We start from the raw sequence: 25021 nt of genomic DNA on the forward strand, positions 1-25021 counted from the left end.
AATATACAGGCCAAATTTTTAGGTGGATTACAGTTTGACAAATGTATCATTTGTAATTTATAGTAATTTCATCTCTCTTCAAACAGCTGGCGAAATGAAAAGAATGGAATATAACATCTATAAAAAATTTTCCAGAAAAATGATTAAATATCTGAGTTGTATCTTCAGATGCATTTTTTTCATTTCCTTCATTTGATATTTGTAAAGATACCTTGTTAATTTTACTATAATGGTGTCTAATGGTAAGTATGATGTGAATTAAAATGAAGTATAATGACTTTGAAAGAGAAAAAAAGCGTGTGAAAAATTCATTTACAAGATACTAGCAATGTTTATTTAAGTCAATTACATAATATTTACTAACAAAAGAAAATAATTAAAGCATAAACTAACTTTATTTGACTATTTCTTTTATATTAAATTGAAAAAGTATACGAAAATAAGTGCTGTACATTGATTAAACTAGCTTATTATAGTATAAATCAACTAAATAGTCAGTGGAAATTAACTAAACTAACTTTTTATATTAAATTAAAAAAAAAGCATACGAAAAAAAGTACTATATATAGTCTAAATTAACTAAAAATACATACTGATGACATAATTAGATTAACTTTTTTATACTAAATTAAAAAGTAAAAAGTACTGTATTGAATTAAACTAACCAAACAGTCTAAATTAACTAAAATACATACTGTTATAATTAGATTAATTTGTACATGATTAGCGAAAAAAAATACCATTTAATTTTTAATCAAGAGATATTTAACAAATAAGACAAATAAACAATTATTTACATAAATATTCAATGATTTAAAAATGCCTCAAACTTGTGGATGTAACAGTACTAGAAAGGATGAATCTTCTCAAGAAAAACCCAAAACCAAACGTGGTTGTGGAATCTCAGCTCTGCGTCTAGAATCTTTACAAGAAATTAATAGAAATACGGACGATCTTGAAAATTTATTGGCTCCTTCACGTCTAAGATCTAGAAATTCGGATCTCTTAACTGAAGTTCCAAGATCCAGGAATTCAGATATATCAACTCTTTCAACTCTTATTGCAAGAACACAAAGTAAGAATTCTTTGGTTTTTGTTTTGATTGCTTAAAAAGCCACTAAAAGCCATTAACAATATTTATTTTGCTACTTACAGTCAATGGCTAGTCACAATTTTTTAGAAGAACTAAAATGTCTCTTCTTGCGCGTTAGAAATCCTCCAAAATGTGCTCTTGAAGAGTTGGTATGACAAAATAATCAAGTGAAAACTTAACTCAGTCAAAGGTTTAGAATGGTTAAGGATCGGGCTTAGACAATTTGGAGATTCAGAAACAAGTTTCTCAACGGGATAGAAAGATTGGTCAATTCATTCAAAGAAAAAAAACAAGTAAGGCAGGGCAAAAAAAAAATTTAGATTCTCGTGACCCGGCCGGGTCAGTTTTTCGAAAAATGGAAATTTTTTTTTTATAGTAAAATATTTTTATCATGTAATTTTAAGTTATTGGCCAATGTGGCGTAAAAAAATTTTACATATGAAAAAATTTTACAAATATAAAAAAAAATGCCGGCCAGCCGGGTCATTTTTAAAATTTTATGTCACGAGAATCTAAAAATTTTTTTTGCCCGGCCTAATTATTCCTTTTCTTTTTTATTTCAGCTTTTAATTGACAGATATCATGATATTTGACTGAAACATTACAATAATATTTTGTTAAAAAAGGTATGCCTGAAACAATTTTACCGCAAAAAGAAGATATTGATTTTATTGATGAAAAAGAAAATGACAGTGGTTGAATTCTGTGAAAATTTATGATTTGAGAAGAGAAAATTCGTTGATTTATTTAAATAATCTAGTTAAAAAGGCTGTAATTTTTAATTATAATACCAGAGATCTGGAAAGAACGAAAACTTTGGACATGATGACAAAAATTTTAGCAGTGCCATCTAGAAATGGCCAAAACTTTGCAAAATTATAAAAATTTACATTTTTATTAAAATATAACGAATTTTATTATAATACTGCATTTTACAATGATAAAAATATAAATTTTTATTATTTGCATTTTTTATCAGTCATTTCTATTACAATATATTATTACGATGAAAATTGCTATTACAATAATTAAATAAAATTTGATTTATTCTATCAAATAATAAGCTTCGTTAAATATTATTTAATATATCGATAAAACGTCTTTAATTAATTTTTTCGCCTAATCTTCTACTTTAGCAACTAATCTAATAATACTTTTATTGCAGTTCGAAGCTATTTCAAAACTTCTTATTGACAATAAGTTGGCAAAATTTTTACGAATCGTAAAAATTTCGCCGAGATAACATGCCGCCACGTGATCGATGCGAATTTGGGTCAATCTCGTGACGGCTAGGTTGCAAATCATCAAGTTTCTGCAAAGCTTTGCAGAAACTTTTAAAATCGAAACCACATCGTAACTATATCAAAACTTTATCATAGAACTTATCGTAAAGATTTAATACCATATCGTGACCAAATCTTGATTATAAGTTTACGCGGATCGTATGTATAAAGTTGATGCATATTAAGGAAATCGTCACCTGATTTAACCGGCTCGTGCAAAAATAGTATTGAAATCGAAAACATATAGTAAATGTATATTTAAATTATATTAAATGCATGTTTAAGTTATAGTAAACAAATATTAAAGTTGCAGTAAAGTTATAGTTTATTTATTTTAAAATTGATGTACTATAATAAACTTTATTTTAGAAATATTAAATTGTTCTATCCTAAATCTAATCATACGAATTATTCTAATCTATAAATAAAACTAAATTGTTCAATAAACATAGATATAAATTTCATATAACGTTAAATGTCCTCTTAACTCTATTAAAAACATTTTTTTCAAAATTTTTTTTTTTAAAAAATAAAGGTTACTTATTAAAATGCTTTTTAAAAAAAAAGTCTTTGAAAGTATTCTGAAACACACCTCTGGGGTTCCGGTAATAAAGGCGGGCTTGTGTCTTATGAAAAGATGAACAAAAATGTTATTAAAACATCTTTTTAAATTTAGTTTCGAAATTATTTTGAAACTCACATTTATCCTTTATAATTCTATCGTGAAGTTTTAAGATTTTCGCTTCTCATTCTATTAATTTTTTGCGAAACAAAGTGATTTCTGACATTGTATTACAAGGCCCTAGTCGTTGGTGAAATGATTATCAAGGAAGTAGCCGTTCTCCTTTTTTTAATAATGATAAGTAGTGGACATTTCCTATAATAACAATTAATTATTGGATCCCCATATTCCCATAAAGGAGGTATTAGTTTTATTTGATTTCTTTGAACTTCGGAAGGTATTTTAACGAATCCTTACTAAGTTTCATAATGAACTCAATCTTCCAGTAGTCAGGACTTGAATCCTACAAAAAGAAAATAGAGGAACGTCAACAATACGTTTTCTTTTTTAAGAAATCAAAAAAAGTAAAGTTTATGTTGAAACTTACTCTGTCTTTTCCGATGACCTAGTTTGCCTGAATATACAAAAAAGAAAGTTTAAAAATTTTGAAACACTAAACATATGAGCCAGAACCTATATAATAGGAAAAAAACGTTAATAAAATGTTTTTAAGGTCTGCATCTGGAAATAATTTTGAAACTTCCCGATTCTTCTGTGTCCAATCTTACGAAAAAAGACAAAATCCATTTTTTTTAAAGGTTCAAAAATTTTTTTTTCGAAACTTATCTGTCCTACACGTCTAAAGAAAAAAGTTGCAATGCTAATGAATGTTTCGTTAAAATAGTTAGCTCAAAGAAAACCTACTCACCAAATTCTCACATGTTTAAAGTAATCCGAAGAAATGGCTACTATCTAAAAAAAGGAAACAAACCATTAGAAAACATTTCGTTAAGAGAAACAAATTAACTGATTTTTCACCAAGAATTTACGCGTCCAATGTCTAACTATCACCCAAGTCATACTTGAAATATCGAAAGATAGATTATTGAATTCAGTCTTCAATAGTACAAAAGTATCGTATGGAGGGTACTCATCTTTAATCTAATCAACAGGGACTTTGGTTTAATTCAACTCTCACGATACCCTACGAATCCCTAAGCTTAGAAAAGGTATCTCATCGATATCTAAAAAAAAAAAGAAAAACAAAATCATTTAAAAAAAAACCTCCCATTGAAATCTCATCCCCCATCTAGAAAAGTCACCTAAAACAAAAGAATTAAATTCAAAATCATATACCCTAATTTTCTTTCCCATGTGTCCAGCCCATCTAAAAAAAAAGATAAAATTGAAGTTAATGTACAGTACGTTTCGTTAGAATAAATAAACTAAAACAGAGAAAAAACTTACCAAAAATGAAATCCCACGCGTCCAAAGAAACCCGAAAAACTACCTGAAAAGAAATGAACTGTTTGTTAAAATAAATTAAAGAAAAAAAATTTTTATCTAAAACTTACGAAATGTCACATAGGAGACCGAGGGAGCCGCCTAAAGAAAAAGAAAAAATTGAAATGTTATAACATTTCATTATCATTATAGAATTTGATTTTTTTTTTCTGGGTTCTCTTCAACTTTTTTTTAAATAAAATACGGGAGAAGAAGGAAAGGATGAGGGATGAAAAACGAAATTTTTATAAAAAAAAATTTAAAAATATGGTGGTTAAAAAACCATAAAAAAAATATTTTTTTTTTTTAAGCAAATTATAAAACAGTTTTTTTAGTAGAAAAAATTTTTTTTTAAAAAAAAAGATATAAAACAATAAAGGGAAGAAGGAATGAAGAGAAAAATGAAGGAAAGAAATGTGGGGAAATGAAAGGTAAAGGGCGAAAGGAAAGATTTTCGTTGGAAAAAAAAATTTAAAAGTTAAAAATAGTTTATTTTTATATTAATGATCGCTAAGTTAAAAAAAGTTTAGATCAAACTATTAATTATTTTATAATGTTCCGTGTATCACATGATACATAAGGCTTTTCCCGATGTTAAAAATTATCATACAGAATAAAATTTATATAAAAAATATGAATAAAATAAATTGGCAGATTCATCACTAAATAATATTTAATACATCTAAGAAATATCTTAGATTAATTTTCACTACTAATTCTTGATGTTATTTACCACCTATTCACCACCTATTTACCACCTATTTAATAGCATTTTACAACTTCGTAAAAATATGTTATCGACAATTTCACGAGATAATTTGATACCATGTCGCCACATGTTGGATAATAGATCGTTGTGATTTGATGGCGATTTTTTAACTGCATGGTAACAAATCACAGGTTTCTGCAAAGCATGTTTGACCAACCCGTACGGAGCACTAAGCGTGCTAGGTTAGATAAAAGAAATAAATAATCATTTGTATATAGATAAAGTAGATGATAAACAAATCAATGTAACACGTGATGTGGTGTTCAACACGCTTAAAATGAATTTGAAAAAAAGGATTCAAAGTGTTAGTAACAATCTTATATCATTACGTTTTATTTAATATTTAACTGATGCCATGATTTTTACGGCGCAACAGTAAAAATCATGATATTCCACAGTGACTCCGCGAAATAACTTATTTTTATTTCCTTTGTTCTTTTTTACTATAGAATCATTTAATTTTTTTTTTTAATTTCTTTATTAACCCCTCTGAAGATATTTAATTAATGTAATTTTAATCTAACAATATCTGAAGTATTGAAATTCTGCATAACCTTAGTGCAACTTGCCAGATTGTAAAAATTTAAATACAGAGATGAGCAATATATTTTGTTATTTGGAGATATTTTTCCGTTATTAAAAATACTTACCCGTTCTAAGAATACAATTCCCTATAAAAATTTTGTCCATTATTTCTGTAAAAACTCCATAAAAATGAGCTCTTCATGGATCCATTCATGGAAAATGTAAATAAATTGATAAATTCCGGGATAAAAGGTTATAATTCTTGAATTATGAGCCTTTTACGGAAAAGAGATGGAATATAAAAAATGGATCGACTTTTTTTAGGGATGGCTAGTTTAATTCTGATTATTTTCTCCATGATTAAGCCCATTATAAAAAAAGTCTTAACCTATAGAGGCTAACTTCGGCTTTAAAAAATTCGTCATGAATGATAAAAGGAAATTTTCTGTTCGTGTTCGTGCAAGAATTTTAAGCCAATGACGTGATGTTTTTCATATTACTTTTTTTAGAAATTTCCGGTGATAGATTCAATTTTTTTTTTAGTGGCTTGATTATCCACTTTTTTTATATTACTAGTGCAGTAAAAATAAAAATTAATTACGTACCTCGTTAATTTCATTTTTTTAGATATTGGCTTCCACCGACAAGAGATGGAACTACCTGAGAGGTGTGAAGAGTATGTTGTTAAAATATAAAATCAGACCCTTTATTATCCTTTATAAAGTTATTTATTAAATATGGCATGAATGAAATTGGTAATATATTAATTAGAAATTTTTATTACTCACATGGTGATAAATTCATAATTATCTCATCACTTAATACGTGATTAATGACAATTCAGAATTTTTCGAGTGTTACTGAATTGGCGTAGTAACTGTTTATAGATCTGCAATCACACTTCCATAGAATCCTTCATTTGAATAATAGAAAATCCCATTAATTCCGTAATTAGAAACTTTTCCATCAGAAAATAGCTGACTAAAGGGGAAATAATGGTCCAAATGAATATATAAATATTGTCGTATTTTCAATTTTTTTTTAAAAAAAAACTAACTTTCTAATACATCATGGAACTTGACCACTCAAGTACTATCAAAAATTCTTTTGAACTGACGCCAAGATTAAAATCAAGTCCTACTCAAATTTTGTTTACCCCCTTTGATATAGATAATATTAGTTGCGATTGTGGACGTACATACTCTGAAACACTTTTATTACAAAAATTCTGCAAATATTGCTTATTTGTATATATTAAGAATACAACCAATTTCGATGAATACTTGGATATTCACTATAGAAAATATCTAAGCATCGAAGAACAATTTGAAAAATGGCCTGAGAGCTTATACTTCAAGCAAATAGTATCAAATCAATCATTCTTTTATGATAAGTCATATGAAACTTGTGAATTATGTGGTCACAAGCATTATGGTATTATTTGTTCAGAATGTTATCCAATTTCTTTTGCGTGGTTAGAATCAACTTCTGCCATTCCAATTCTTTATTTACCTTGGTGGGATACTCATAAACGGTGTATAATTTGTGATTCAAAACTAAAATTTAACTCAAATAGTCAAAAATTGTGTACAAATTGCTTGACAGTTTATATTGGATGTAGATATTGTTTAACAACAAATATTGTTTTGGGGATTACAGAACAATCTCAATGTATAAAATGTAAAAGAATATCATTGATTAATGTTAATATGTCTGCTAACATGACATATATTGGAGAATACTTTTCTAAATTCAACACTCATAGCTTTAATCAAATTGCTAACTATGTTAGTAACATTGGTAAAAATTCTAATATATTAGAAATATATGGCCTTATAAAGAAGCTTAATTATTTTCATTTAAAGATATATTCTCAAATTGCAAATTTAGAAAAGAATGAAAATTCATTAAACGTAACTATACCAATTATGTTTATCCCATTCAATAATAATGAACGTCATTGTTATTGTTGTAAAAAAAAAATATTCTAAAACTATCTTATTCAAACAAAAATATTGCAAGAATTGCTTATCCTAGTATATTAAGTATGCAACCAGTAGTGTGGATATTAGATATCCAATTTGTAACTTGGATGCATGTAAAACCATAATTAATAATTGTTGTAATAAACATGAACCAAGAAATTTGGGGTTTCATATTCAAGGATGGTGTGAGAACTGCTCTGATATTTCATACTTTCAACAAATAGTTACAAATCAGAAATATTACTATTTATACAAAGGTTCAAATTTCTGTAGGTTATGTGGAAGTATCATTGTCGAATTCCAGTTATGCCCAAATTGTTATTTAATTTCTTTTGAATTTACAGAATCGAATTTTACTATTCCAATTCTTCATTTATCATGGTGGGATGCCTATGATCTATGTATAATTTGTGATCGGCTCCTAAAATCCAGATCTGATTGTCAAAAGTGGTGTTCAAAATGCTATATAATTTATACTGGATGTAGATATTGTTTAACAACAAATATTATTTTTGGAATTGTAAATCAATCTCAATGTATGAAATGCAAAAGAATGCTATTAATTACTACTATTAATGTGAATAATATAACAAATATTGGAGAGCACTTACTAAAACTCAACACTCATAACTATAATCAAATTGCTAATTATGTGAATAATATTGATAAAAATTCAAATCCATTAGAAATATATAATTATATAAAGAAGCTTAGATATTTTGATTTGAAGATATATTCTCAAATAATTGCAAATTTAGAAAGTAATGAAGATTCTATGCCAATTATGTTTGTCCCTTTTAATAATAATGAAGATAAATGTTATTGTTGCAATAAAGTATATTCTGAAACACCCTTATTCAAACAGAAATATTGTAAGGATTGCTTATATTGGTGTATTAAATATGCAACTAGTAGTTTGACTAATGGATGTGTACTTGATAATTTGGATGTATATGTAGTAGGCACAACAAATACCAATTGTAAAAATCATGAACCAAGAAATTTGAATTTTTGCATCCAAGGATGGTGTGAAAATTGCTGTGAGATTTTATACTTCAAACAGATAGTTACAAATTGTAAAAGTGATTTTTGTAATATAGATCATTTTTATGAAGAAAACCATTGTAGATTATGTGGAAAATTAATCTACAAACGAAATAAGCAAGATAATGTTGTAGGGTTTAAGTTATGTTCAAATTGTCACTTATTTTCTTTTGAATTTACAGAATCAAATTTCACTATTCCAATTCTTCATTTATCATGGTGGGATGCTTATGATCAATGTATAATTTGTAATCAGTACCTAGAATTGAACTCTGACTGTCATAAATGGTGTTCAAATTGCGTTGTAAGTTACACTGGATGTAGATATTGTTTAACAACAAATATTATTTTTGGAATTGCAAATCAATCTCAATGTATAAAATGCAGAAGAATACTATTAATTACTATTAATAGTAAGAATAATATGGCAAATATTGGGAAATACCTTCTAAAATTCAATACTCATAACTATAATCAAATTGCTAATTATGTGAATAATGTTGGTAAAAATTTTAATCCATTAGAAATATATGATTATATAAAGAAGCTTAGGTATTTTGATTTGAAGATATATTCTCAAATAATTGCAAATTTAGAAAGTAATGAAGATTCTATGCCAATTATGTTTGTCCCTTTTAATAATAATGAAGATAAATGTTATTGTTGCAATAAAGTATATTCTGAAACACCCTTATTCAAACAGAAATATTGTAAGGATTGCTTATATTGGTGTATTAAATATGCAACTAGTAGTTTGACTAATGGATGTGTACTTGATAATTTGGATGTATATGTAGGCACAACAAATGCCAATTGTAAAAATCATGAACCAAGAAATTTGAATTTTTGCATCCAAGGATGGTGTGAAAATTGCTGTGAGATTTTATACTTCAAACAGATAGTTACAAATTGTAAAAGTGATTTTTGTAATATAGATCATTTTTATGAAGAAAACCATTGTAGATTATGTGGAAAATTAATCTACAAACGAAATATACAAGATAATATTGTGGAGTATAAATTATGTTCAAATTGTTATTTATTTTCTTTTGAACTCATAGAATCAACTTCTACTGTTCCAATTCTTTATTTATCATGGTGGGATACTTATAATCAATGTATAGTTTGTGATTTAAGACTAGAATTTAAATCAAATTGTCAAAAATGGTGTTCAAATTGCTTTATAATTTATACTGGATGTAGATATTGTTTAACGACAAATGTTATTTTTGGTTATATTGATCAATCTCAATGTAAAAAATGCAAAAGAGTTATTACCATTGATATTACTGGAAGTTGCAATATAGATGAATTTCTTTATCTTACAAGAGTTAATATTATTAATGATTATCAATCTGTTGATTATTTTAATATTAACAAAATTTCTAATCCATCAGATATATATAGTTTAATTAAAAAATTTAATTACTTCTCTTCAAAACCAAAAATAGAATGGATTTCATATTCACAAATAGAAAATTTTACGAAAATAGCAGAAGGTGGGTATGGTAAAATTTATAAAGCATCGATCAATGGATATATTGTCGCTGTAAAAGAAATCTTAAATTCTCAAGTTTCCAGTAAATGTTTTTTAAATGAGGTAATTTTTTAATTTTAAAACCTTTTTTTTTTTCTTTTTTGAAACATGCATGTATAATTTTTATTATTAATTAGATAAAATCACTTTATCAATGTTACGATGATAAATTTGAATATATTATTAAATGTCATGGTATAACAAAAAATCCTATAACAAGAGAATTTATGTTTATAATGAAGTATGCAAATGGAGGAAATTTACATGATTATTTACGAGAAAATTTTACAAAGATTACGTGGAAGAAAAAATTATATATTTTATGGAGAATTTCGGATGGGTAGTATAATTTTTATAAATTAATTTTTATTATATAAATAAATTAATTATTTTTTTATCTATTTTATTTCAGCCTTCAAACTATTCATGAAAAGGATTTCATACATCGAGATTTTCATAGTGGAAATATATTGATCGAAATAATTGAAAATGAATTGTGCAATATTGAACAATATTTAATTGGAGACTTAGGATTATCACAACCTGCAAATAATACTTTATCAAGCAGTGAAATATATGGAGTAATATCATATGTTTCTCCAGAAATATTTAAGGGAGCTACATTTTCAAAAGCGTCAGATATTTATAGTATGGGTATGATTATGTGGGAACTGACAACTGGTTGTAGGCCTTTTTCTAATGTTAAACATGATCATGGTCTAGTTTATCAAATTCTCGACGGAAAAAGACCTAAAATTACAGATGAAACTCCCGAAGATTTTGCCAATTTAATTAAAAAATGCTGGAATTCTGATCCCAAAAAGAGGCCTTCGGCGAAAAAAATTTGTGAATGTCTTAACTCTTGGTCAAATATGGATAAAGATATTAACCAATTTAATCAAGCTGAAGAAATACGATTAGAGTTAACAAAATCTAAGTCAATTGGACCAGAATTTAATGGAACAACTCATTCAGAAGCAATATATACAAGTAGATCATTAGGTTCTTTTATTTCCAAATTTTTAACACCTTTAAAGCAAGGTAATTATAATATTGCTTTTATTAAATGGTCTAAAATTAATCGAATAATCACGAAGGTAACTTTGGCTAATATTAAATATTAACATATATTTTTTTTAGAATATGTAACAAAAGAATTTGAGTTTGATATTGATGATATTCAAAGGTACGACCAAAATGTACGAGTAATTTTTCTGATATTATCAACCTTACTAAATATGATTATTAATATATTTAGGACAAGTGGAGATTTTATTATTCAAAATTCAAGAGATCAGCATATACTTAATACTAGCAAACCACAGAGCAAAGCAATAAATCTTTTAGGAAAACGTAATATCGATGAAACTCACGTTAATAGTAAGCTTTTTATTTATATGTTGTGTATTAATAATATTATTATATGAAGTAATTATTTTTTATTGTTCACATTAAATAGGAAAGCATATTAAAATTAGTAACGAAATTAACACAGAATCTCAGGAATAGAAATTTTATTACGCAATTCAATTTTTGTTTTTTATTTATTGAACTTAACAATTATTTTAACCAAATACTTACGATTCACTTTATTGTCAGCGCATAATCATATAATTCATATTAAAATTTGTCTTCTACAACCTTGAATTTTTCTTTTTCTTTTTTTATTATTTTCTCTCCAAATTCTATAGAAAATTTTTCTTTATTGTTTTCAAATATACAGTAAATAAAACATTTATTTTATATATCATTATATTTATTACTAAGACACAATACAGGGGTAGGATACACGGATGCGTCGCCATCGTAGTATATTTAGACGGAGTAAAGTTTTGATTTGCGTACAATTTAAGATTTTTTTGTCCATAGTTTGGTCATCAAAGATTGCGTATTTTTATCAAAATTTTTTTATATGTAAAAAATTAGTTTGTGTATTTTTGGCCTAAATTTGTAATCTTATATATATAATACTATTGTACCGACATACTTATTCAGCTAACCGCATTGTAATAGCATTGTAATACTATTGTAATATTTAATTGATTTAAATGAAGAAAATTTCTAAGGATTGAAAAGTGAAATTTTAACTATTTTGAAAAAATATTATTGAAAAATGGTAAAATTATTTTTTCACATTAGTATTTGGTTTATAAATAATATAGAAGCCATGATAAAATAATTAATATGAACTTAATGTCTGAAATTTTATTTGTGTAATTTTGTAGGATTTTCAATATCAGGTGTCATAAAAAGTCTCTGTGTAACGGCAGTCGGCTAAAATTTTTCACCTGACCCCTATATATATATTTCTTGGTCCTTTATTACTGATAAAAGTTAAAGATTATGCTATGTGCCTATGTCACCACATATAAGCATTAACAAATACGCATAGCTTACACTTCAAAATATTTATGAAAAAGAAATTTACATTCCACATATGTTTATCAGATTTTTAGTTACTAGTATTACATTTTGTAATTATTGTAATTATTCTAACAATTATATTTATTTTTTTTTAAAAAAAAATAGATTGCTGTTGTTATCAAATTATCTTGTCCAATTGAAATTTAGTGTAATAGTTTTAAGCAATTTATCTCAAACTATGTTCAACCAAGTAATTTACATGTATTTATTTCAATAACTTAATAGTAAATAAATGTATTAAGTTAATTGTGTTGTAATATATATAATCATATTACTTGTACATTGATTATGATATCGAGTTATATCTCAATGAACAACAAAAAGAAAATTTCTATAAAGAACATAGAAAAAATTTATTTAAAATTAATTATCGCCAAAAAAAAAAAAAGGCTTAACTTGCCCGTGTGAATATGTGATGATTTAAAAAAAAGTAATTGTTGGGATGGGATTCGGAAAAAATTAATATATCGCGGTGGTGATACGATGTCGTATCCAATGCATCCACATGCATATCGATAATTTTAAACAACTACGCTGGGAATATTATTATTATCCTCCTGAATACCCTCATCTTATAGAAATAACCGAAAGGATTTTATAATTAAAATTAATATCTTACTATTATGTTAGTGTTTATTATATATTATATTTTAAAAAATATTCATTGTTCTTTATACCCTATGTCTTCGATTTTATGTTATAATGATGGAAAGTTCTTTAAATTTCTAAAAAAATTTATGGTTGTAAAATTACCTATCAAATTATTATGTATCACGTGCATATTGCTTCAATATAATGGCATGTATAAAAAATACCTTTTCTTTCGTTTAGTCATGCCTTCAGTTAGGGTAAATAAAACTCACATATGGCGGGGTTGGACGTAACTAACCAGGATTATTGTTATACACGATTATTACACAATTTATTTAGTGCTACTATAATAATCGTTTTAGTGATTTGTTGTAATGGTTTGGTTATATAAAATTATCATTATTGTTGTGATTATGTGATAATTAGTAAATTAAAATGTTTACAATAAGTCAATAACTCATGAATTTTTCATATGTTCTATACTGTAAGAATTGTTCTACTAAAACAGGAACTTCTAAGCCATATTTTTTAAGCCATATTATGCTAAGCCTAATGTAATTAATCTGGTTCAGCCCAACTTAAGGTCAAACTTGTTAAAACTCAAACCAGATTATATTGCATTAGCTTGAAATTACCAGTTGGAATTGGGCTACTAATTGGACCAATAGTTTCAACTCAAACAGAAACCTCAAAGCCAATTGGCTTGGACTAGCAATAATTTTTGATATTTAATAATATATTTTTATTTTTAAAAATTTAATCATTTATTACATATATTATAACCATTAAATTAATAACTCTAATAATAGCAAAGTTTGGTTCTAATGATTCTATAAATCTTTTTTAGATTCTATAAAATCTTTTTATTAAGTTAAAATTTATTTGTTAGAATCATTTTCCTTTTTTTTTTAATAAAGCAATTAAATATATATATATTTATTTATTTATTTTGTTTATTTATAAAGTCAGAGGACACTGCTTATTTTACTGAGTTTCTAAAATTCTCTAATAATATTTGAACAAACCTATCAATCTAGTACTGCCCAGTTCTCACATTATACTAAGCCTATGCTAAGCCATAAGCTCATAATATGCTAAGCTATAATATGTTAAACTACTATATCATGCTAAGCCCATATTGTCATATCATACTAAGCCATATTATACTTCCAAGCCATATTGTGCATATTGTTCATATATTAGTGTTTTATTCTTTTTTATTCATTCCTGACATTTGAAAAATTTATAAATGATAGATGACAAGAAAAATTAGTATATTTTGTCAAAAAATTTAATGAACTCATAACACAAAGTACACTCCCCGTCAAAAGTATTGGACCACTTTAAAATTATCACAAATTAGTTGAATAACCATTGCTATCCATTACAACTTGAATTCTTTTTGGCATACTTTCTACTAAATTTTCTGAAATTTTTGGTTCAATTTCTTCCACTTTTCCTCCAAATCAACCATCAATTCTTCAAGATTTTTTGGATGTGAGCATGTTTATAACTCCTGATATCCATGTTCGCAACCTGTATTATAATATCGATATATACAGAACCCATTATTTTGCCAGAAACTTGATACTGTAGAAATTAAACAACTTACATCGTATTTTTCATGAAGAGATGAGCGTCATTTTGGAACAATAAAAAATGAGATTCATCATTCCATATTATTGTATCTCACTCAGAATCCCAATCATTTAGGAAAATAATTCAAAGATTGCATTTACATCAGATATGTGGACATCAGATACTGGTGTGCCTTATATGGTTCTTACTGCACATTGAATAAATAATGAGTGGAATTTAAAACATGCAGTAATTGCACATACTGGATTGCAAATTCAAAAAGTCACCTATAAAATTCTTCAAGACTTTTCTATTGCAACTAAAGCTTTAGCAATTACCATAGATAATGGTGCAAATCACGATAAAATTGCTTGCAGCTACACTTTCAAATGAATTGCAAGTGGATTTTAATGTTATTAGATGTGGTACTCATTCTATCACCTTTGTAGTTAATGTTGGTTTGGGAAAAGTTTGATAGAGTACGGGCCATAACACCATTCTAAACTTTTTTTTACAATTTGTTTCTGATACCAAAGGTTTTCTTTTCCAAGCGTGACCATAAAAGCCTTCAGCATGTAGGGTTTGCTTTATAGTACTAGAACTTACTGAAGTTATTGATGTCTCATTGAATTTTTCTGTAATTTCTTCTAAAGATTGTTATCTGTCCTCTTTAATGGTTTTTACAAGATGAGTATTTAAAATTTGATGTTCTGTCTTATATTTTCAATAATATTATGTATAGTTGACTTAGGGTGGTTAAGAATATCTTTAATACTTCATTCACTATGATCACATTTTCAGAGGTCATTCAATTCACCAAGTTTTCAGGTTTTTAGCATTAAAAAAATATATATTTGATATTAGAGGTCTGAGCTATGTTATGAAATATTTGAAAAAAATAAGCGAAAGAAAATGGTTAAAAAGTTTTCTCATTGCTTTACTAGTTTACTGCATCAAAATAGACATATAATAGACAACTTTCTTGGCCAGATTGAACTGAATAAAGCAAAATTTTTAATTTTTAAAGTTTATAAATGTGTTCTTTAAGACGAACAAAAAAAGTTGACTCATTTTATGCATTATATCAAAAGTTATGATCAATAAAATTACATTTGTGTAATGATAAACATGTGGTATAATACTTAAGTGTACATCAGCTTGGTCAGCTAATTGATTATAAACAGAATTAAACCTACAACCAGAAAAGTGAATACAAGATGAAAATACCCAAAAAGCACATGATAATTTATACCTGCCAATTAATCCAAATGATAAGGATTTTGATATATATTCACTTCAACAAGAAATATACAAATTTATATATACAGAAAGAGTTGGAACTATATTAATTATAAATGGAGAAAAAAATATCCAGCTATAGTTGTTAATTTGTACTTATTTTTTATATATGAGATTCTATCATATAATCAGCATACCAGTTGCAGCCTATTTCAATCTCCTGGCAATTAACACACTTACAAGTATGTCTAATAATTTAATGAATTTTAAAAAATTATTTATTTAAGGAAAAAAAAGTATTAGCAGTAAAGTGAAATCAACCTTCTATTTCAACCTTTAAGAATAATAAGTTAGAACTTTATTATTATTCAGTTATCTGATATACTATTCAACCTATAAATTTTAACTATACCATCACTCATATTCTATATTAGAAAATTTATAATTGCAACCATATGATTGTTCTTACATCTGGTGAAAGGTCTTCAAGGGGCTGTTTAAATAAAATGACAATTAACTTTGGTACTTAATTAAACAATACATTAATAACTGATAATAAAAACAAAAGGATCTATTTTATAAAAAACAACTGTTCATTACTTAAATTTTTGAAAATAGTGTTAATTATACAAAAGAAACCTTGGCAAAAGAAGCTTTTCCAAATAATCCTTTTGTAGTTAAGGAGGTTTCAGATAGCTCTTACTGGAGTAACTCATCATTCCCAATGGTAGCTTTATGTCAGTTGATTATAATAAGGAGGAAGAAGTAAAAAATCAAAACATCTTATAGCAAAACAAAGTAGTAAATTATAGTAAATAATTTTCCAGACAAAGATAGTACTCTAGAAAGAATAATTAGTTAATTAAAAAAGGAATGCCACAAAGTGAGAATCCGAAATTATCAAAATAAAGACTAACAATTTAAAGAAATAATAACCATTACAATAACTAAAGAATTTAAAGTTTTAACTCATTTTGGTAATATTGGTAAATTTTTGATGGTTTAATTATAACAATAAGATTTACTATTCCAAATGAAAATGAAAAATATTATAAGAATCCTCACAAATTGGATGGCATCTTGATGATTAGCACCATTTTTACTGTGACTTAATAATAATAAAGAAAGTTGAAGCCCCTAAATATTGATGTGTAGGAAAAATTAGTTGCAAAGTATTACCATAATAGCTTAACTCCTTTTTTATAGATATCAAAAAGAAACAATTGAAATAGAGCAGTAGTTTTATACAGCAAAAATTCTTCATATCTTTAAAATATTAAAAAGGTTTCTACGATCAGAACTAAATTAAGATACAATTTTAGAAAAAAATACAAGAATATATCAAAAAATTTAAATGGATCAAGTTGCTCAATTGGATCAAGTAGTCAAGGCAACTATTTAGCCTTTGGACTAGTTAATGATAAATAATTGTTACCAATCAACCTTTATTATCTACAAAAAGATTCAAAGAAAAAATTGAAAATTTTAATGTTAATAAGATAAAACAATAATTATTCAGTTCTTAATAATAACTTATAATGGGGTCATCTAAAGCCATATTGATTCACATAATCAAGAACTACTCATACATGTATATTACATGATTAAACGTACAGTAGCTTTAGACATTATAGAAAATTATTATAGAATGAATAATAAATTTTCAAAAGAGAAATAATTTGCACTCAAAGAGAAATTTGTTATATATATTGAATATTTAAAGTGCAAGTTTAAATGTAATAAAAAAAGGAACCCTATTAAATTTACTCATCATGAAATGGATTTATGGCCTGATGATCAAAAAAATGTGGTGTTAAAATAATAGCATATTATTGTGATGCAATTGTAAAAATTCTCATATTTAATATTCAAATTCTAAATACCTTAACTATGATACATAATCATCAGGATGGTAACACAATCAGCATGACCAAGCAAGATGATTTTAAATAATATTTTAAATTGAACAGTTATACTATGTAATGAAATTTGATAAACAAACTCTCAAATTGCTGACCAAAAATTTTCATTTATATTCTTGTGATATTATAAAAAAATTCATTAGAACTTAATTGAATTATTTTAAAGTGCAATCATAATTAAACTCTATTTAATAATGCCAGCCTGGCTTAAACCTGATAAAGTCTGGCAAATTTTTGTCTTATTAGATATACATAATAAAACTACTGCATTTCTGAATATTTTGGATTTCAAACTGAAAAAACAAGATAAGAAAATTCCTTCTCTTAAACCTAGCAAAGAAACAGATATGAAAGAAAATACCTGATATAAATTCAAAAATAAGAATATTGCCACAAGTTATATTAATTATTAAGTTTTGATTTAAGTATTATTTTGGTATAATATATTTATAATTTTGCATCATTAGTATTTAAAATTCTCTATGAATATTTCTAATTACATATTGATTAGTCAAAAATTTTTTTTTTAATATCCAATTATGATCAGAAAAGAATTCAAAATACTATTGGTTAACCAATAGTATGATTATAACTGGCTGTAAATAGATTGGAAGTTCCTGGATCATTATATAATAGTATTCCATTGGGCTGGCCGAATTACATTATGGATGTAGTTGATGTCTTACCACACAATAATATTAGATTATTAATACTGAAGTTATTGATAATATTTTTATACATCACCCTTGTAAAAAAGCAAAAAAATTAATTAATAAGATTAATTGGAATGTGAGATATGTATTTGGAAAAGCAATGTAAAATTTAAGGATATTTTATAAGACTAAACATCTAATATAACCATAACCATAACTCTTTCTAAAAATTATAATCACTATAAGTATAAGAAAGAATTACAGCAATAATTATTCCATGGTAATAAAGAGTGTGAACTTAAGTTAATAAATTCAAATACAAAATAATAGATAAATAAACTTAAAATAATGGCCAAGAATTCTGAGCTGAAAGTCTACAAAAGTTTATCAAACTACACTATACAGAAGCTTTCATATTAAATTCATAAATTGGGAAACAAAAACCAGCCAATACAAAATTTTTACAAAACAAGTTATCAGAAATTTATGAAAAAGTTGTTATTTAATTAACAATGCAATATTGATAAATCATAAAAATTATAGTTCAAAAAGTTAGATTACAGATATTCTTAGTATAACTAGAATTCTTAATAGTACCCTTAGAATACTAGATGTTTAAAATTTTCTATATTACAATTATAACTAAAGTTAACTGAAAACTTATTATTAAAAATTAATCAAACTGGAAAAAATTGGACATACATCACTTTAAATATGATGAATCTTGAAATTACAAGGCAATTTATAGTGCTACCTAATACTACTGATTTCCTATCACACTTATTCACTTATTTAATTTAACAAGATTGAAATTAAATGGTGGTGAAGAATGAAATTGTTTGGAACACTATATTATTACTTTAAACATGATGAATTCTGAAATTACAAGACAATTTATTTATAGTGCTACCTAATATCACTGATTTTCTATCACACTTATTTAATTTAACAAGATTGAAATTAAATAGTGGTGAAGAATGAAATTGTTTGGAACACTATATTATTTTACTGTATTAATATAATTCCAATGCAATTAGGGCAGATATATTTTAAAATCTAGAATAGTTAAAAATATTAAATTCTTATAATGGTCCATCAAATGTAATCAACACTTTTTTTTCTAAGGCATACCTCCTTCTTAATGGCCTTTTGCAGAATTTATTTCTCAGAATTTCTTCTCAAATACTGAAAGAAATATTCCTCAACATCCTTTATATTATAAGAGAATCCTACCATTTAAAATATATAGGTAGTATTTTATTTTGTAAATATAAAAAAGTCAAAAAATCAGAATTAAAAGCAACAAATAAATTGATGGTACTGGAAAACCAACATCATGTTAATGAAGAAATTATTAAAAATTTTATTAAAAAACAATGGGAATTCTACATAATTTGGCTACTAAAAAGGTCAGCTTAAAGCAGCACCTGTATATAGCTATATAAACCTATATTAGATAAAGTAGGATTAAGCAACAAAAATCTAAAACTAGATTTCAACAAATTTAAAAGTGATAATTTTAAATTAAAAAATGAAGCTGAAAGTAAGAAGGAGTTATTTTATAGAAATGCTTTAATATTCTTATTAAAATATTACAGCAACAGATAAGGAATAACCACTTACTTTAAACCAGATTGAAAAAAATATAAATGAGTTGAAAAGAAAACTCGGAAAGAATAAGTTCACACTTTACAAGCATTTATATTCTGACATGAGTAAGATTCCTATTTACACATACATGAAGATCCTAATTCTTTAAGATACATCTAAATTGAAGTATTTTGAAATATAATAATATATTATTAATAAAATGAATATTAAAAACACTACAACAAAATGTTGCAAAAAAACGCCTATACTTTAATTAATTGAAAATCAAAATTGAATCAAAGGAATTGTAATTCTTTCACTCGGATACTCAATATTATACTCAATATACTCAAACTAAATATACTGAATATACTAAATATATAATACAAAAATTTGATATGAAAAAAAGATTATTAAACAAAAAAAAAAACTAACAAAAGACAGTACAATCTTATAAGGGTAATTATAATATAACATCAATTTCCCAAATAACTTTATTTGCTGATTTTGATTCACTGTTACATTACTTTCAAAGTTGTAACTTATTCATATATTATAGAAATATTTTGGTGGTTAATATAAGCCTTATATTTCATGCTCAAGCACCTAGATCACACAGGCATATGAAAAAAAGCTCAACTGTTTATTCTGATCCAGAATAACCAGTTTATTTTATATATTTGTTATGTATTTATTCTCACTTACTGTATTTGTATTAAATTAGTAAATTATATATTAATTATAGACTGGGGATTGCATCATTTTTTTCTTAATACTTCATAACAAATATGCTTCACTTTGAATATAACAATATAATTTCTGTCATATGCATTTTCATTTAGTACTACATCATGATTTAAACTTCATTGTATATAATAATTCAAGAACAAATGAAAACACATATTAAAGAAAAATTGGATGCTGATGAATAATGTGTTAGTATTCTCCAGAAATCTGAAGTAAAGGGTTTGATGTTTGACAAGTTGTGGGATAAAAAAATTAAGACTGCTATGAATAATGTTTCAATTTGTATCATATGATTGTATTAGTTAACAAAGATGTACTAATTTAGTAAACCAATTAGCTGCTTGGTGCAATCCATTCAAAAAGAGGTTACTATGTTAGACGTGTTAAGAATGGTCTATAGTCCACATTTGGTATAAACTGAATCAAACTATTTAGAAATTACTTCATGAAACACCAGATGAAAGAATGGAAACAGCATAATTAAAAAACTATAAATATCAGCAGCCTTTATGTAAGGATTACCATGTAATATTTCTGGAGTTAATGTAAGGAAGAACACATTTTTTATATTAGGATGATATTTTTTTAAAAAAAAGAAAAAAAATGATTTTTAAAAAAAACAATCTCACATTGTTATTACTTATATTCTTTGATTTTATTATTCCATTGTTATGGTTTAAACTTAAGGCATCAATTAAGTACTATGCAAATGTAATGGGAAGAAATGTAAGAAACAAAGATCAGAAGCCCAAGAGAAAGGTGGCAATCATTGTTACACTTGTCAAAAACCAGTCATCTTTTATGATGCTTATGCCAACTATAATATTGGAAAAATGAGATGTGACAAATGTCACGAAGGAAATAATAACAATAAAAGACTACCTACTCCAAGTATATAACTATGACAGATTAGTACTTTCAAATTTTAAATATATTTATTCTTTGGTAGTCCTTTAAAACTCTTAACTATCTAAATCAGATATAATTTATATAGAAATATAATAAGCTCAACAAAAATATAAAAATGAATACTTTTGTTATTGTTCAAAAATAAAAATCTTACATTAAGGTTTTAATTTAATAATAAGAGAGATGAAATTATATTAGTTATATTAAAGAGCTTTATAATGAAAAATCAGTTTCAGGAATCATCAAATACTGTTTCAAACAGATTCCAATGGTAACCCAAGAGCAATAATGATACCAATATCAAATATGACTACATCAGCAATACCAACTGCACCAGACATGTTGTATATGCTTCATATATTCTAAAGAAGGGGAAAATGAAGAGAAAACTAAATAAAGGGAGATGAAGAAACAAAGGGGAAAAGAAGAGAAAAAAAAAGAAAGTAGTAACTGAAGAAATTCATATGTCAATACCTGGAAGCTGGATGAACATTCTAGAGCCAACTCACAACTCCAAAAAATGTCCAACAGCAGTGAATGTGTCATGGAAGACTGATTACAAAAGAATAATAGCCTCTTTCAGAATATCAGTTATTATCTTCAGAACTACAAGATAGAGCTTTTCTGGTCAAGATTTGACAGAAAAATAACTTGTATCTTTTTCTGAGAAATCTGAATGGAACAATAATTCAAAGTCAAGAAGAGCCAATATATTATAAGGGTAGTTTAAACCATAGAATACCCAAAATTTACTTTTGCAAAAAAGTTTATATGTATTTTAATAAATCAAGTAATGTTAATAAAATCACAGCTTATTTTAACCTAAATGGATCTATAATGAAAGTTAATAGAACATTTTCACACTAAAAAAATGTTCAAAAGTTATTTGAAAGTAATTCTAAACAATCTCACAAGTTGTTGGACTTTAATAAGAGAAGATTATATTAAAAAAACTTACTCTTAAATACCTATATGCAATTATGCTTTATAAATCATAATGCATGCTAATAACTAACGTACTTACAAAATAAAAATGAGAAACTTGCAAGTTCTCCTGATGCTTGATGCTTAATTCAGACAATTGAGAGTATTTACTGAGATTTCATGAATTCATGATTAGTTTCTCATTTGGATAAACAGAATCATGATTGGAAAAAGCTAAATCATATATGTAAAGATGGAATCAATGATAATATTAATAATAAGGAAAATAAGGACAAAAAAAAATTACAGCAAATAATTAAAATAATAATTAAAGGAAAGTTTCTATGATTCAAATTCCTTATAAAATGAATTCATTAGGGAAGATAATAACTTTAATTCTGATTTAGTAGTTTATAGTTAGTTAGTATAATAAAGTATAACAGAGAATTGATGGGCACATCTTCACAACATACTTTCTAATACTGATAATAGTGACACATTATCAACATACATAAAGACCATTTCACTGCATCTTGTTCACATATTTCAGTATGCTAAAAAATACCATAACATCAAATACCCTATCACATTTAACACTCATCCTTGCCACATAATGAAATAATAAAATTTGCTACTTTTTGATATCTAAGCCTAAAGGACTGGACCCTAATCTCATACAAAATCAATAAAGACTTAAACAAGAAACCCATTTAAAAATTAGCCAATCTTCAAACTGGTACTATAATTTCTCTCTCTCTCTCTCTCTCAAGAGAATATGTTAAATACATTAGTATATAAAGAATGTATTATACCAAACTGCTAAAGATTTCACCTCTGAAGGTTTTTTGCAAATTAGCAGATTATTTTTGGAAATTATCATGATTCAAGCTCACAGTTACTTATGAAAAATGAAAGTTAAAATTTTGAAAATTTAATTGTTCAGTATGGTTACAATATCGGATATTGAGTTATTTTCACTTTTATAACCATCTTTCATTAATATTCAAGATATTATTAAAAATAAATAGTGAATTTATTGTTTACTTCACATTATAGTCTGGTAATTGTTTATACAACTGACCAACCATTCTTTGTTTTTAAAAATTTTTAAAAAGCAAAACATCTCTATTAAAGATTGACTATAACAATTGGAATAAGTTTTATAACTGTTTTTATTTTACAAATTATTTTTGTAACAGATCATAATAACTGGGTTATAAACTTTTAATCCTGTTGAACAAAAAAATTTTAATTTTATACCATGTTATCATGCAGATAAGCTATTAATGTTGTGCAAAGGATAAATATTAAATCAGAAATTACAGAAATTATTAAATTTGCATCAAAAGCTGGCATAGGTCTTTGTATATGCTATACCTTTAGACCATGGGAAGATATTAATAGAATTATGGAGGCCTACCATGGTAAAATATATGAAGAGATACAAAAAGCACAAAAATCTATTCCCAACCTTTTTAATAGAAAATGAAATATGGATCAAAAATTGAATAATGTTAAATTAGTTGAATATTCTTTATATATTTGGAAATCACAATCATTATATTTAATCTGATTTACAAATATATGAAGAATATTTTCTCTTAAAAAATTTCTTTGTTTACAACAAATTTCGTCCCTTAAATTTATATTGGTTTAACTGGACTTTATAAAGGAGTAAAATGGTGGTCAAAAGAATCCAGGATATAAAGAATTAGATGCTTTAGAAAAAGTATTGAAAAATGAACCAGATGAAGAATTATTGAAAAGAAACTATTTTATCAATAAAAAATTAATAAAAACCGTAGGGCAAATACTCAAAGATGGTGACATGAACTTCAAGAACAAATCATTCACTCATAGTAATTGTAAAAGAATTTCAGAGTAAGCAATAATTAATGATAATAAATTGTACATTAATATAAAGTCATTATTATCATTATTAAAAATTGGAAAAATTTTTCAAAAGTGTTTAGTAAATTAGTAAATTCAAATAAATTTATTCTTTTATAGATCTTTAATTTATTTTCTGACAATAAAACAATATTTGTAACTACTGTATATTTATTAATTTTAATTAAGATCTTAATCATATTTAGCTTAACAAATTACATAAAATATTAAAATCTTATATATATTTATATATATTTATATATATATATATTCGAATTAAATAATTCTAAATTTCACTCATTGTATTGTTTAA

General features: G+C 25.6%; 4 protein-coding genes across 4 annotated transcripts; 3 read left to right on the plus strand and 1 right to left on the minus strand.

The window, feature by feature from the left end:
• Positions 1 to 819: 819 nt before the first annotated feature.
• OCT59_014796 (uncharacterized protein) lies at positions 820 to 1110 on the plus strand (the record flags this gene model as incomplete). The annotated part of the gene is made up of 1 exon (XM_025324308.2): positions 820 to 1110. The coding sequence occupies one exon, from the start codon at positions 820 to 822 to the stop codon at positions 1108 to 1110; it is 291 nt and encodes a 96-aa protein (XP_025186771.2).
• Positions 1111 to 2784: 1674 nt separating this feature from the next.
• On the minus strand, positions 2785 to 4667 carry OCT59_014797 (uncharacterized protein; the record flags this gene model as incomplete). The annotated part of the gene is made up of 11 exons (XM_066150253.1): positions 2785 to 2794; positions 2969 to 3002; positions 3077 to 3083; positions 3395 to 3401; positions 3486 to 3512; positions 3807 to 3850; positions 3917 to 3959; positions 4235 to 4265; positions 4346 to 4384; positions 4453 to 4483; positions 4665 to 4667. The coding sequence occupies 11 exons, from the start codon at positions 4665 to 4667 to the stop codon at positions 2785 to 2787; spliced, it is 276 nt and encodes a 91-aa protein (XP_066002438.1).
• Positions 4668 to 6745: 2078 nt separating this feature from the next.
• OCT59_014798 (uncharacterized protein) lies at positions 6746 to 10585 on the plus strand (the record flags this gene model as incomplete). The annotated part of the gene is made up of 3 exons (XM_066150255.1): positions 6746 to 7588; positions 7713 to 10304; positions 10379 to 10585. 3 exons carry the CDS (start codon positions 6746 to 6748, stop codon positions 10583 to 10585), a joined length of 3642 nt encoding a protein of 1213 aa, XP_066002439.1.
• A 528-nt stretch (positions 10586 to 11113) lies between these two features.
• Positions 11114 to 11750, plus strand: OCT59_014799 (uncharacterized protein; the record flags this gene model as incomplete). The annotated part of the gene is made up of 4 exons (XM_066150256.1): positions 11114 to 11282; positions 11382 to 11427; positions 11500 to 11621; positions 11701 to 11750. The coding sequence occupies 4 exons, from the start codon at positions 11114 to 11116 to the stop codon at positions 11748 to 11750; spliced, it is 387 nt and encodes a 128-aa protein (XP_066002440.1).
• Between the last annotated feature and the right edge of the window lie 13271 nt (positions 11751 to 25021).

Source organism: Rhizophagus irregularis, chromosome 22, assembly GCF_026210795.1.
Source record: "Rhizophagus irregularis chromosome 22, complete sequence".
Classification (NCBI taxonomy): Eukaryota; Fungi; Glomeromycota; class Glomeromycetes; order Glomerales; family Glomeraceae; genus Rhizophagus; species Rhizophagus irregularis.